The sequence below is a fragment of the Carassius carassius genome, chromosome 29 (genome assembly GCF_963082965.1).
Source record: "Carassius carassius chromosome 29, fCarCar2.1, whole genome shotgun sequence".
Lineage (NCBI taxonomy): Eukaryota > Metazoa > Chordata > Actinopteri > Cypriniformes > Cyprinidae > Carassius > Carassius carassius.
Window position 1 is genome coordinate 6,247,797 of NC_081783.1, and position 16,257 is coordinate 6,264,053.

General features: G+C 34.9%; 1 protein-coding gene across 4 annotated transcripts; it reads right to left on the minus strand.

The window, feature by feature from the left end:
- Positions 1-183: 183 nt before the first annotated feature.
- Positions 184-16,048, minus strand: zdhhc2 (zinc finger DHHC-type palmitoyltransferase 2). Of its 4 annotated transcripts, none has more exons than XM_059515556.1 (14): positions 15,641-16,048; positions 8,421-8,447; positions 7,504-7,598; positions 6,870-6,990; positions 6,607-6,676; positions 6,486-6,518; positions 5,716-5,836; positions 5,521-5,559; positions 5,041-5,173; positions 3,377-3,503; positions 3,197-3,289; positions 2,307-2,410; positions 2,105-2,182; positions 184-1,637 (listed from the first exon to the last, which is right to left on the minus strand). In XM_059515556.1, the coding sequence occupies exons 1-13, from the start codon at positions 15,759-15,761 to the stop codon at positions 2,124-2,126; spliced, it is 1,143 nt and encodes a 380-aa protein (XP_059371539.1). In that variant the 5' UTR covers positions 15,762-16,048; the 3' UTR covers positions 184-1,637; positions 2,105-2,123. The 4 variants fall into 4 exon arrangements, with proteins under 4 accessions (XP_059371539.1, XP_059371540.1, XP_059371541.1 ...); XM_059515557.1 differs by having other exon boundaries at positions 2,105-2,164; positions 15,641-16,012; XM_059515558.1 differs by lacking the exon at positions 5,521-5,559 and having other exon boundaries at positions 15,641-16,014.
- Positions 16,049-16,257: the final 209 nt, after the last annotated feature.

Sequence of the window (16,257 nt, forward strand, 5' to 3'; positions counted from 1 at the left end):
GCTGATTAAAAACAATTTCGCAGTTCTAATGAAGAAACAAACTCTTTTACATCTTGGATGGCCCTGAGGGTCAGAGTAAATTATCAGCAAATTTTCATTTATTGGCTGAACTACTTTAACGGACAGATGCTATAAATATAGAGCTGTAACACAGTTTGAAACAATATTGAAACAACACTGTAGCACTTAATAAAATATCACTTTATTTTTCTTACAGTAACACTCAAGGCATATCATTCAATGGCATTATCATACAGAGTCTTACTTTATCTATAAACACATTAAGCTACCAACACATATAACCAGCAGTATTTTACATACTCTCAAAAATAACAAAAGCAGCAACAACAATCTGCTGGTCTACATACACAAAAGCAAGAACAATTAGAAATCTTGTATCACAGTTTATTTTTAATGTGGTGTGTGAACCTAATCACAAAATAAACAACAGACATTTCCATAAAAACTACAAAACGGACAACACACCACAAGTCTTGGCATTTCTGAGGTTTTGTTCACACCTGACGAAATCAAGTACAAGTACAATTACATTTACATGCAATAACTGCTGAATCAAACAGATCAGAAATATACATTATCAGAGCCCTTAGATGCATCAGATGTGATACAAAAGCACAACTTTATACATTTTTGCAGTAATTGTACAAACGGTGATAAAATAATCAAATATACTGACTTTTAATGGTGAAATATTCTCTGCAGTGTAATAATGAATATGGAGTTAACACAATACCTTATATACTTTGCACACTTAATTTCGACAACCTTCAAGCAACCATCAGGACAAAGATGATTTAAAAATTGAAATAATTTGCAGCTTTAAGCGCTGTTCAAAGTGCATATAGAGTAGAGTAGTTTTGTCTTCCCTGTGCTTGTCAGGTAAAAACCTGAATAAACTGTTTTAGGCTGAATATCCAGTGCTAAATATGGCCTAAAATATTTGCTACATCAGTCATTTTGCCTGTGTATGACCTTTGCAAAATTCATGACAGCTGGGATCCAGACTTAAATGTGATGGACAAGATCCTCACTGACACTTTGTTAAAAATAAAAACAGATTATAGTCATGATGTGCAAATGTATCTGTATGGTATTGAATAAAATAAGAGATGCTGCAGCATCTCAACAATGCAGGATCAAAAACAAGGTCAAATTCGTCTAGTGCAAAAGCACTTGGGCTTTTCATTGTTCACATTTCAAACATGACAAACGACTACGTACCACCATCAAACAGCATGCATAAATACTTCACATTTTCCAGACTAACAAAAACGCCACCTTCTTCAGCACTGCCTACACCACGCAAGCTATATTCAAGGCATTTACCATACAAACTTCTACATTTTAAAAAATGTGGGTCTTGCAGGAACCACAGTAATGTTACCAGATGTTCAACCACATCTGTGGGCATCTTTAGGCACGTTAAGATAGTCATAGAGTTCGCAAGAAGGACTAGAGACTCTGTGGCCCTGCATGTATGTACAGTACAGTACACAGCATAACCCTGCACTGTCAGCTCATTAGGTAGAGAGTAGATGGGCAGTGCAAGTCTGTGCAAGAGCAGAGGAGACGTCCTCACTGTTCCACTGACAACAGACATCTCTAGCACAAAACTCCTAGAGAAAGAAAGTAAGATCATTTAGAAGAAGCTATTAAGACATTCATGGATTCCAAGAATATTATATTATATGTGGTAGGTACACTACTGTTCAAAAGTCTGGGATCAGTTATATAAAATAAAATAAAAATGTTTTAAAAAATTAATACTTCTATTCAGCAGGCATGTATAAAATTAATTAAAAGTGATGGTAAAGGCATTTATAAATGTTTCAGAACATCTCCATTTGATATAAATGTTGATCTTTTGAACATTTTATTCCTAAAAGAATTTTTTTTTAAAAGTATCACAAATAAATTTTGATTTTTTTTCTGTATTTTTAATTAAATCAATGAAGACTTGGAGTGCATTAGAGGTCAAAACTCACCCCAAACGGTAGTGTATGTTAAATTACTGTCATTTTGTTGAACTATCTGAAAAATATGTCATATCCTATCAAAATAAGTACACATAAAAGTACCAAACCTGTTTCATTAATGCACTCCTAAGTTTCCTTCTCAATAGTTAGGGCTGGGTTGCTCGTACCTGTTAGAAAAATACGGCCTGAGCACTATGTTACATTATAATGCACATTCATAGCTTCAAATTTATTTCATATCTATAGTCAAGGCACACAGAACATTTAAATTAGCAGTGTTTTGTGTTGATCTCAGATGTGGCGCATCACCTCGCTTGTCTCTGTCTTCATTTCCCTCTGACTGTCCGTTATTCAGCAGTCGGCTCTGAGACTCTCGCAGAGGTTTAGGTGGAAACTGATGGGATTCTCCAGCACTAGAAAACAATGAAAAAGGCATGAATAAAAGGGTTCTGCATATCATCAATACAGTATCCCACAATGCAATTTGCATTTCTAATGCTATATAAGAACCAGAAGTAATATCTACAACAAATTTTTTTCTTGACTCATTGTTTGATTGCAATGTAAAATTTAACATTTTCCTATATATATATATATATATATATATATGTATATTTTTTTTTTTTTATATATATTTTCATTTTGTTTTATACCCTGTAAAATCTAATGTTAGCCTTAACTAAAGCATGCAAACTGATTGCCTTAAAAACTGAGTAAAAAAAAGACATTTTAGTTTCAATAACTAATTCATTATCAAAGTGATCAAGTTAAATATACTACTGTATGTGTTTATTCAAATTTAACTCATTAATTTAAGTTGAGCTAAGTAATGTAACATTCACTGCAAACCCATCCTCATCCTCCTTAGCACAATAACCTACCAAATATGCAGACATAACAGAAACCAAAAAAAAAAACAGAACATTAAACACTAACTATATTGATCTTGTGCGAAAACACATAAAATAACAGGTCATTTCAACATTTACTCCTCTGAAGCAATGCATGCTGTGGAGTATAAACTAGCTCGACATAATGGTACAAATAACAATCAATTTATCTTAACTAGGGTTTTCTGAGTAACAAGATTTTTACAATTACAATCAACCAATTTTACATTACGTAAAAACAACTAAAAAGTGTTATTTAGGACATACAACTCAGTTTCCTAAATGAATAATTCATTCTGAGCCATGAACCTTTTAATTGAAGGGTTGCGTCCAGAGGGTGAGGAGGGTTGTTCGGGGTCTGCGTTCACTAGACATGTAGGGTATGAACAGCCATCGCCCAGACTGCAGAAACACAATTTGATGCTGAGGAAATGAGATCACAGAACAATCACACCAGTGTTTTCAGTGCTACTGAACAATAACTGATACCTTGAAAAAACAGGCAACAGCCAGCATTTCTTTTCATTTCCAAACACCTGGCGAAAGTTCTTGCTTGTTCCTAGACTGAAGCCATCCTTGTCTGGTCCGTGCTGGAATGTAGGAGCTCTGAAAGCCTCTGACAAGAGAAACATGTTTCATATACAAACCTACTAACCTGATTTTATTTTATTTTTTTCTCTAAACACTGAATGCTGCTAAGCCTAAAATATGAAATATTTTTTTATACAACAGTATACTGAACCTTTAAATAAAAAATTTGTGATCTAAAAAATAAAAAAGTTGAATATTACATTTGATACATTTTTATAGGCTTTTATAGGATAATATGAAACTCATACTCTAGGAGAAAAAAAACACCAGTTTTATTCAAAAGCCCAAACCAAGCAAAAATATGCAATTTGGTCAATTGCTGATGTATCTATGGCCAAAAATTATGATGAAGCTTGCAATGTACATCAACATGATCTTTATAACACTATAGCAGACATAAAATGCATTTAAATATCAGTTGTCACTGTACATCTCCCAATAATATGTCTTGGTAAGATGATATTTAAATGAATGAGAGATAACTGTCAGTTTTTATTTTTTTTAAATTAAGGTTTATATATATCATCTGAAAGCTGAATAAATAAGTTTTCCATTGGTATGTATGGTTTGTTAGGATTGGACAATATTTGGCCGAGATACTACTATTTGAAAATCTGGAATCTGAGGTTGCCATAAAAAAAAATCTAATTATTGAGAAAATCGTCTTTAAAGTTGCCCAAATTAAGTTCTTAGCAACACATATTATTAATCAAAAATTACCTTTTTATATATTTACAGTAGGAAATGTACAAAATATCTTCATGGTACATGATCTTTACTTAAAATCCTAATGATTTTATCATAAAATATTTTTTTTTGACCCATACAACATATTGTTGGCTATTACTACAAATATACCTGTGCATCTTATGACTGTGCATCCAGGGTCACATATGTGATACTCACAGTTTAGCACCATTTTCAAAAAAAAATATGTATGGAATATCAAATTGCTTCTGCCCTGTAATTGTACATCTTATTACAAACAATATAAAAGTTATTCTTACATTTACTTTATAAAAAAAAATAAAACACTAGTTTTCATTGCAAAAATACACATAAACCACAAATTGAAAGGGTGACATATTTTCAATTATACTAAAAGTCCTTTTACTTGCTAAAAAAAGTGTAAACTATTAATAAGATGACTGAAACAAGTGATAGATTGTGTTCAACAGGTTTTTCAGTAAAGCTTTGATCAAGCAAATCATTTAGAGGCCTTAGAAATTCACATATCAAATATGACACACTAGGCTTCACAGGGCTAAGACTAGAATATGTCTGTTGCTGAGATTAATTTTCAACATTTTCAACCGTAATGCATCTTGACACAGTTGCTTTTGCCAGAAGAGTGGGCATGTTGTCACAGATACATGTTCCCTTGAGGATCTGCCACAAAGGGCAGACTGCAAGAAGACCTAAACACTACCTGCCCCAGATCTGAGCCACTGGATGTGTGAGACGTATTTGATCAGGCAGTGCGTGGACTGACGGATACACACTATTGATGAGCCAGAGTTTACTACTGAAATCCAAGGGTAATTAAAGCACAGCCCACTCACCCAAGGTGGATCTGTTCTTGCAGACAAGCCAGCAGTGATAAGCAAACAAAAACGCTAGGCTCACTGAGAACATGGAGGCAGCGAAAAACAGGAACATGATTTGAAACTTGGCTTGGGTATCAGGCAGACCATTCTGTGAGAAACACGGAAAAGACTCTAAATGCACCACAAACAGATATTAAAACAATTAAACAAAAGACAGCCTGTTATTAATTTAAGCTAGTTGATATTTACAGAATATAATGTGTGGAACACTCGATTCACATCGTAAAGGTTGAAAATATTAAACTGAAGAAGCAGGAGCAAGCAGAAGAGGGATACATGGTCCCTACGGACTGTGTTTGCTTGTCTACTGGATCTAACAGAAATTGCAAAAACTAAAGTGTTATGCTGAGGGAAATGATCCAAACTACTGGAACTAGAGGAATGAATCAGTCAATCAAAGCACATCAATAATGTCTAAGATTGACTCGGTCCTACCAAATATTGGATTAGACGATCATGTGTTTTACCATCAACCTTTCAAAATAAAAACACACTTTTTACTGAAAAGCAATGATCAAAACATGATATTGTTCGCGCTGGTGTTCTATTTAATTACAGACAGACTATCTGCACATTCAAATTATTTCTGTTTCCTAATATAAGCCGAAGAAATTAATAATTCATACTTACAGTCCAGAACTGAATGAAATACTGCAAGTCGGTGGCAGTGACGAAGAGGCAGTACAACAAAGAATATGCTAGGAAGAGCATGAAAAACTTGTAGTTGGCGAAGCCCACGCAATTGTTTACCCTGTCAAAGAAGATAAAAAGCATCTACTAGCCTCAATAAAATTGGATATTAATATCTATTTGGATTGAAAAATACTGCCCAATATACACTGGAACAAGGGAAAATGCACAGTTGTTACCTTTCTTGACCCTAATATTTTCTGTAAAATGTAGTTAATCAGATTAATTCAGTAAATTTAAATAATAATTTTGACTTAAAACGAATATAGTATTGCATATTTACTAGCTACATATTGTAACTTTTGCCCCTCTTGCAGCTGAAGCATAAAATTTATAAACACTAAAATGAACTATTTATTAATCAATTTTAATTCGTTTATGGTAATGATGTATGATTTTGTTTGAATATTATGTGATTTGTAAAAAAAAAAAAAAAAAAAAAGAATTGCAAACAACAAAAAAATGCAAGCATGAAGGTTCACCTCTAAATTGTCAGTAGGGCCTAAGCATATAGTACAACTACAAAAAAATATATATTTTAAGCAACATTGTACCTTTAAATTACAAAACCGAATATTGTTCATTGAAAAAAAAAAAAGATAGTTTTTTTGGTCTAGCAGAAACCCAGAAATGTTTGGTGCATGTGTTCCTTCCGAGACAAAAAGCTATTTATCCTTGCTTTGCATTTAATCTACTGAGCCAGTACATACCATGGACAGTGGTGATCCATCTTTAAAATGCACCTGTAAAAGAGCAGAGGGAGGAGCTGTTCAAATGCAGCACAGCAAAATCTAATATGTGTTGTGGCTTTTAAAAAAAAGAGAGATATACATATCACAGGCTGAGCAATGATGACATCGATCAGGCTTCAGCAGCAGACAGTGATCACAGTAGCGGATAGCTGTATCAAAACAGCTTGTTAAGACACAGATCGGTAGGATTCACTGAAGACTGAAGACAGATTGAAACAAATGCAATTGTCTGTGGCAATTATTTGTTACTGAACTTAAATCTGGGCTGAATTGACCGTTAGAAACTTGGCCTGCTAATCATGGCACAATTAGGAAGTGCTGAACTTAAAGAAAAGTGCCCACCTCCAGACATTGTGCGTGTGTAAATGGGCAAATCCTTAGCAATTCTCCTCAAGATCTCCTGTTGAGATTCTCTCCGATCTTCACGCTCTAATAGCTCTTTGTCAGAATGTGACAGGTGAAACTGAAAGGAACAGACGAAAACCAAAACATTTTGATATTTCTGTGTGACAAGCAGCACGCTCTGCACTCAGAGATGTGAGAGGAGTATGACTGATTGCCAGTATGAGCCATATGTGGTTTCTCTATTTCAGTTTGTTTCTGATACTCTCGGCTTGAAATAATAACCGCTTGCAGTGAGGTGCTATGGTTACAGCAACAATCGCATGCAATTTACAACGCAACATGCTGTTTATTTCAATATGTGTAACCAACGACTCATCCTAATGGGAGTTATACCACATATTTACAAATATTACATAGTAATCTCTGCCTGCAGGAAATAATATCTATTATAAGCCAACACCTCATAAATCATGCTGAGTATATGCTGTGCAATAACATTTAAATTGATTTCTTACTTAGAGATGACCATAATCTAGTCTCTTCAAGTGTCTTCTATTCATCCCTCATAATGTTTACTATGAAATGAATATCTATTAATAAATAATTTATTTCCATAATTAAAAATACTCACCTCTTTGAGTGGGTTCATAGGTTTTGTGAAGATGGTTTGCCAGTATGACCACACAAACATGATGAAAAGCACATGATATACCAGGAGGTAAACTACTGTGATACAAAAAAATAAAATAAAAAATATATTTTTTTAAAGGGGATAAAAAAAAGAGAGAGATATCATAATTATAATATTTCTGACAATGTGTCTTTTTTAAAATATTTGTATAATTTGAATAAAATTTTTATATTATGTAATTAAAGCTTCACTATTATTATTATTGTTATTATTACTATTATTATCACTATTATTGCTTAAGATTGTGATGAAGGATTATCAAACTTAAACTTTGGCATGTAACTCATTCTGGTTTTTATTTTTTGTTTTTTTTGTTTTTCAATTTTCAGCAGGTAAATAATCATTTAAACACACACACACACACACACATTAAAATATGGGTGAAAATATCCCATTGACATCCCATCACTACTGTTCAAGGGTTTGGGGTCAGTAAGATTTTTTTAATGCTTTTTAAAGTTTCTTATGCTCACCAGAACTTAATTTATTTTATCAGAAATATGGTAAACAGTAATATTGTGAAATATTATTACAATTTGTTATGTTAATATAATTTATATGATTTAAAATGACATTTATTCCTGTGGTAGAAAAGCTGAATTTTCAGCATCTAGTCTTCGGTGTCCCATGATCCTTCAGAAATCATTCTAATATGCTGATTTGCTGCTCAAGAAACAATTCTGATTATTATCAGTGTTGAAAATGGTTGTACAGCTTCCTTGCTGCATAAAAAAAATCTTATTGACTTCAAACCTTTGAATGGTATCCTACATTAAAAGTCCCACTTACATTTCCTTTAGAAAATGCAAAAAATAGTTTCCAACAAGTAAAAACTCTTTAAGAAAAAGCTGACTTACTTTTCTCTCCCATGTTTTCAATAGTATCTGCAAAGGAAAGAGAAAGAGAAAAGTAACTTTTTCTCTACAAATTTGTTAATGCTGTATGATTTTAATTCTACACTGGCTATTATTGTATAAAACAGTAGGTCAGAAACTCCTTGTGCATTTCATAGAAGGTCAGTGAGCAGCAGATGGTTCTCAGCACAGTTCTCTGATCACTGTTGCTGTACAGAGACTCTTGATCAGATGCCCAAATTCACTATCTCATAATTGCATCTTTTCAACTAGTGTGCTTTCAGAACGATGAGCTACATTGTGGTGATGAAGTTAGAGAAACTAACCATAACCACACAGGAAAAGAGCTCAGTTTCAAAAACAAGATACGACCACCCTCACAAATGACACAGAAGGTACCGCCTCAGTGACAGCTTTGTACCTTTTTTTCTGAGAGTAAGCAGCATATAGTTTCTTCAATAAATATCTAGTTCTTTAAGTTTACTGTGAAGTTGCAGTGTCCTAAAAGCCTCATTAGATTATCTTCTTATTTAATGTGGTTGGGCTGCACTACTCTCTATCCAAAATATGCTGTTTGAAAGATGAGAGTGCCTGGCACTAAAGTAGAAAAATGCAATTCCTCTGAAGCACAGAGCAGAAATGAAATCCCAGAATCCAGTGCATCTCCAAACAGATATTTTAACTGAGTATGTGTACCCTAGGGAGCACTCGAGCAAACTTAAAAACTGTGAACCGTTTGTAGCATTATAAAGATTTTCATGATTTTGTAATAGTACACAAAGGCATGTAAAGAATTACTGCAAGTGTGAGTACAAATTATATGCTGTAAAAAGGCCATTATCCTAACACCCTGACATAGACCTTAGTCAGGTGAAACACCATTTTCATTTAACACAGATATAAATGAGGCTGTGGGGGATAGATTTAAAGAACAATGCATACACTGTATAAAACTCTTAGATCACATTTCAATGTTTTATGGAGATTGTGTTACTAACTATAAGTATTTTTGGAAAGACATTTGTCAGCTGAACAATCTGTATGTTGTTACACAACAGTACACTCCATTAAAGAGCACCTAATATGCCCCTTTTTACATGTGTGAATGTGTCTGTTTAGTCTAGCTCAAAATACCCTATATATCATTTATAATATCATTTTGAAAATGCCTATTTGGAGTGGAAGCAGAAACACACTATTTTCATGCCTGTATCTTTAAAAAAGAAAGTGAGCTGCTATTCCCCGCCCCTTTCCAGGACAGGACAGTGCCTTTACAGCTAGCACCTCAGATACTCTGCTAAAAAAGACATCTGTTTGGTTTTGATTATAATTTCGATCGCGGTGAAATCGTGTGTTTTAAAGCCACATCAGTATAAACTGTGCACGCGCACAGAAAACAGCTGTCACATAGCATGCAAGTTACTAAACTAAGTTTTCTTGCATGTCTTATTGCACTTAAACTGTCAAATACACACGAGTTTATGCTGATTAAGTGAGTTAAGTGAAAGCTGCATAAGGCCTAAAAAAAAAATTTGTTTGGTTCCGGTTTCCGACCGACCCTGTCAATTTATGTGCGACCCAAATTTATTTTATGAGACTGGGGAAGAACGGTCTTTCACACATCGTTAATTAAATTACAGTTTCCTTTAAATGCTGTTTTACACTTAAGTAATCCGTTAAAAACCAATAAGTATTGCATCAAAACCGTTTAACTGTCAATTCCTAAAGTGAGCTATAACTTAAGGTTTGGAAATCGTAACATTAAGAGAAACACGGGGGGAGGGGGGAGTCAACAATATATCGCGGAACAGAGAGGGCACTGACAACATGCTGACAGACAGGACATTAACATTACCAGCTTACTTTTAATATGAAACAAAGTCTCATTTGGTTATTTCACCTTTCAAATGTGGTCATTTTTTAAAGAAATGTAAACAATAAATACCGTTTTGTGGCTCTTGAATGTGTCGAACAGATCGCTGTAAGTTAGATCATCAGTTAAAACTAACTGATCGTCTCTTGCTTCTAGTTAATTTATAGCATCAAAATCAAATAAACCACATAAATGAACATAACAAAGAATGTTGTTTGACTACAAAAAGATGTCTGTACACTCCGTTTTCAAGTTCAAATCCTCCATGTTAATCTACTATGAGATCGCCTGTCAAACTCCCGCGAAGGCTTTTTGTGTGTGTGTGTGCGCTTTGCGTGTCTATGGCAACAACAGACTTTAAACGGGAATACAGAATCACTGTCGTAAAAGTACCGGTACACACATTTAAAATCAGCGCGCGTGTGTGTGTGTGTGTGTGTGTGTAAAACTGCCACTGGAGAAAAAAATAAATAAATTAAAAAAAATAATAAATCCCTACCGACTAATGACCTCAACTGACAACTAACCGGAACCAAACTTTTTTTTTTAGGCCTAATACACAGTATCTACTGCTGCCTATGCTGTTAATATGACCCAAACAATAAAATAATAATGGAAAATCACTCACTGATCTAGACTGAATAACTTTGGTAGCTTTAATAAGAAGACATTTCTTACTCGAGTGCTGCTTCTAAATGCTCTAGCATGCAGATAAACATGGCAGATTGTGTGCGTCTCACTCAGGGCAGGGTGTCTGTCAACAGAAAGTGGGTGGGGCTTGTAAAATATGATGTCACTTTTTACAGATTCTGCAGAAGCCTCATTCTGAGACACTTCTAATTTATGGGGGTTAGAAAAGGAGCAGGTGGATTTTTATCATTCTAGGGTGGTTGTGTATACACACTGCCAACACACATTTATGTTCAACGAAGTGAATTTTGCATAATAGGTGCCTTTAAAAAACACACATTTCTTCTATCCCTTCACAGCCTCATTTTCAATCCAGTGAGTATGGAGCTACTATGTCTAAAGTCTACTGGTATATAACCCTCTCCATTAGTGTAATAAAAATCATCAACAGCTGACGAGATACATACAGGTGCATCTCAATAAATTAGAATGGCGTGGAAAAGTTCATTTATTTCAGTAATTCAACTCAAATTGTGAAGCTCTTGTATTAAATAAATTCAGTGCACAAAGACTGAAGTAGTTTAAGTCTTTGGTAAGTTTAATTGTGATGATTTTGGCTCACATTAAACAAAAATCCACCAATTCACTATCTCAACAAATTAGAATACTTAATAAGACTAATAAACAAAATAAAAAATTTAGTGAATTGTTGGCCTTCTGGAAAGTATGTTAATTTACTGTACATGTACTCAGTACAGTAGGGGCTCCTTTTGCTTTAATTACTGCCTCAATTCGGCGTGGCATGGAGGTGATCAGTTTGTGGCACTGTTGAGGTGGTCTGGAAGCCCAGGTTTCTTTGACATTGGCCTTCAGCTCATATGTGTTTTTTGGTCTCTTGTTTCTCATTTTCCTCTTGACAATAGCACATAGATTCTCTATGGGGTTCAGGTCTGGTGAATTTGCTGGCCAGTTAAGCACACCAACACCATGGTCATTTAACCAACTTTTGGTGCTTTTGGCAGTGTGGGCAGGTGCCAAATCCTGCTGGAAAATTAAATCAGCATCTTCAAAAAGCTGCTCAGCAGAAGGAAGCATGAAGTGCTCCAAAAGTTCTTGGTAAACGGGTGCAGTGACTTTGGTTTTCAAAAAACAAAATGGACTAACACCAGCAGATGACATTGCACCCCAAATCATCACAGACTGTGGAAGCTTAACACTGGACTTCAAGCAACTTGGGCTATGAGCTTCTCCACCCTTCCTCCAGACTCCAGGACCTTGGTTTCCAAATGAAATACAAAACTTGCTCTCATATGAAAAGAGGACTTTGGATCACTGGGCAACAGTCCAGTTCTTCTCCTTCGCCCAGGTAAGATGCCTCTGAAGTTGTCTGTGGATCAGGAGTGGCTTAACAAGAGGAATACGACAACTGTAGCAAGTTGTGTGGTGGCTCTTGATGCCTTGACCCCAGTCTCAGTCCATTCCTTGTGAAGTTCACATTTATGAATCAATTTTGCTTGACAATCCTCATAAGGCTGCGGTTCTCTCGGTTGGTTGTGCATCTTTTTCTTCCACACTTTTTCCTTCCACTCAACTTTCTGTTAACCTGCTTGGATACAGCACTCTGTGAACAGCCAGCTTCATTGGCAATAAATGTTTGTGGCTTACCCTCTCTGTGAAGGGTGTCAATGATTGTCTTCTGGACAACTGTCAGATTAGCAGTCTTCCCCATGATTGTGTAGCCTAGTGAACCAAACTGAGAGACCATTTATAAGGCTCAGGAAACCTTTGCACCTGTTTTGAGTTAATTAGCTGATTGGCACGTCACCATATTCTATTTTGTTGAGATTGAGAGTGAATTGGTGGGTTTTTGTTAAATGTGAGACAAAATCATCACAATTAAAAGAACAAAAGACTTAAACTACTTCAGTCTGTGTGCATTTAATTTACTTAATACACTAGTTTTTATAATTTGAGTTGAATTACTGAAATAAATTAACTTTTCCACAACATTCTAATTTATTGAGGTGCCACCTGTAATTAGCCATTTCAACAATTAAACAGTTTCTTTCCCTTAAGGTGTCTGTGTTGCTGTCTAAGAAATGTCAAATGTGTTTGTTGCTAAACTCAGTGTGCAGCACAAGTGATTTGACAGCAGAAATAGGTCAAGTAGAGATTGGTGAGGTTGAGTTTGACAGCTTGGCGCTGAGATTAGCTTTGAGACATAAGGATCTGTAGACAGTACATTTATAACAACATTTGTCACATACGGTTTAGTAAAGACTCATTGACCTCTCATTATCATGGCTTGCTAAGATAGATGCAAAGACAGCATTAACAAGTGAATGGATCTTTTAAACCAATACTGTTTGTAATGGGTCTTTGGCTATTCACATGCTTGTTGCAATGAGCCAAATAGATAATCCTCCTGAACCAATGCAAACTAGCAGCTTTCAAATTCAGACAATTAAGCCTTTATGATTTTCATTCTGTCATCCTGGAGTCAAGTGCTCAGTTTGAGTACAAAGCAAGCATACGAAGACCAACTGTTTGTGGTTCAACATAAACTGGTATGAACTGCCAGTGGGAACAGCAGTCAGAAGTGAGGCCTGGCCACAGACGACTCACTCAGTGTAGTCTCTGAGGAACATCACAAAGCTGCCGTTTTATGCACAAATATTTGAGTGTCATTTGATTCTATTAAAAGGACTTCAAACACAGAAACACCATTAGTCTTCAGTGAAAACCAGGGCATCCACATGATCAACCACCGCCTCTTCATGCTGTTTTATGGGACCATGATAGCAGATGTTATCAAAGGAGTGAATGCTGTTCTGAAGTTAATGTAAACACAACCCTTTGCTTGTTGCACACACATAAATAAGCCACAGTCTAAGCAAATGACACAGTACATAACAAAGCTTGAAAATATTTTTTACAGTTGTTTACAGTTTACATGTGCCGGTATTCGGTAATATAATGCAATACTGCACAGTAATAAATATGCATGATATTGTTATCGTGGGCACTTCTAAATACTGTGAATAATTATATATTACAAATTATTTCGAATTTTGAATTAATTTTTAAGAATACTTTCCCCATCCACCGATCAAAATGCACAACACTGGTGTGAAAGACACATGCGCACTCTGATGTAAACAATCACGGAAAAGAAGCGCATGGCGGAAGACACTGGATGAAAGCACACTTTCACTCTCTGACAACAGATTACAACTGACACACATTACATTAGAGCTTCATTAGTTAACGTCAAGTTAAAGGGATAGTTCACCCAAAACTTTTAATAAGCCTATAAATTACTCACTTTCAAGTCACCCTAGGTGTGTATGACTTTCTTCTTTCAGACAAATCCAGTCGGAGTTATATTAAAAACTGTCTTTAATCTTCCAAGCTGTTTAATGGCACTCAGCAGGTGTTGCAGTGCATCATTCCAAAAGAAGTGAGATGAAAAGTGGCCATCCTTAATAAAAAGTGTCTCACACAGCTCTGGGGGGTTAACAAAGTCCTCCTGTAGCAAATGGATGCGTTTTTGTAAGAAAAATAACCATATTTAAAACGTAATAATCAATTTAATCTAGCTTGCGCTCACTGTTGTACATTAAAACAGCTCCGGGCGGATGACGTATGATGTATGTGTTCTTTGTGCGCATTAAAGTGATTAATAAGTTTTGAATATAACGATATTTTTCTTACAAAGATGCATCGTTTTGCTAACGAAGACAAGAAATCCATAAAACAGAGGCTGGACCCTACACTTGAGTTTGTAAGCTGTATATATATATACATATATATATATATATATATATATATATATATATATATATATATACATACACACACACACACACACATATACATATATATATATATATATATATATATATACATATATATATATATATATATATATATATATACAAAATAAATAAATACATAAATACATACAAATTCTCATTAAGGCTGTATTTGATTATTCAAAAAAAAAAGTCATACTGCAAAATATTATTAAAATTTAGAAACAGCTCTTTTCTATGTCACTACATGTTAAACTGTAATTAATTTCTTTTTTGGCAACATTGCTACTTTTGTCATGATTTTTTGATGAATAAAAAGTTAAAAAGAACAGCATTTATACAAAATACTTAACTACTAATAAACTACTTATTCATTACTTATTCATCATCATTAAAAAAAAAAATCATGATATTTGTAACATCTGAGAAACAGAGACTAGATATATAGATGTGTTTGTACTTTTTAACTGATTTTTAAAAAGTATGTTTTCCAAAATGTATGAAACTAACATAATACAAATATTACATTTCTAGGAACTTGACTTATGTATTGAAAAAATAATAATATATATATATATATATTCACTGACCCATATGTTTTCAGTTTTGTAGTTAAGGTGCAGAGGCATGCTCAGTATTATAATATTAAGGGTTCTTATACAGACACTTTCAGAAACACATGCACATATAAAGAGAGAGGTTAAATAAATTCATCTCATACCACCTGACACTAATCATGACCCACTTAGTATGTTTATAAGCAAATGGAGTCCCTCAGTAACAGAGATATTGCTCTAGTAAGAGAAGCAGACATATGCATAACACATGGTCGAGGCCATGTGTTATTTATTCATTCTCTCGTCGTTTCACTCCAACTTCACCCATAGAGCTGCTTCCAGTCTTACCTATGCAGAGCTGCACTACATAAGCGTAGTAGGACCATGCCACGATCAGACTGATGAACAGCACAGGGATCCAGTATAAAACTCTCCAGCAGTCAACGTTACGCGAACCCGACGGCGCCATCTTTCTATTTGATGACCAAAAGTAGCCAAAACGACAATTTCAGCCTCACCGAGCCTGCACTGCTTCTAAAACATCATATCGTCTTCCGCGTGCAGCTGCTCTTCGTCTGCTGCTCCATCCTCCGGTTCTCCGGTCGCTCTTGTTTGCAGTGTAGCAGATCGGTACCGCCCCTTTCTACAAACTTACACGACGCTCTCGCGATGCAGTGAAGGTGTTACTACACTAAAGCCTGATTCTGCCGTGTTTGTCTCACCTAGGTTTGTCTGCTATAATTAAGCAAAGGTTTTCAATATCTATTATATGTCAAATGTTACTGATACCGCGATGTGTCCTCACAGTACAAAATAGGATTAAAAATGTCACACCAGACCAGCGTTCAGTAACACTTTACATTGTTACACTATAATACAATAATATAGTGATAAAAACGTGTGAATACACATTAAGTAGTTCATTTTCTGCTGATAAAAACAGCTTAAACAATCCAAGGCCGGTT

Coding starts and splice junctions, on each gene's coding strand:
- zdhhc2 (XM_059515556.1), bottom strand. CDS start 15,761: ATGGCGCCGTCGGGTTCGCGTAACGTTGACTGCTGGAGAGTTTTATAC. Junction 5,560..5,715: donor ATTTCATTCAGTTCTGGACT/GTAAGTATGAAT, acceptor TTATTTTGAAAG/GTTGATGGTAAAACACATGA. Junction 3,290..3,376: donor CTGTTGCCTGTTTTTTCAAG/GTATCAGTTATT, acceptor GTGTTTCTGCAG/TCTGGGCGATGGCTGTTCAT.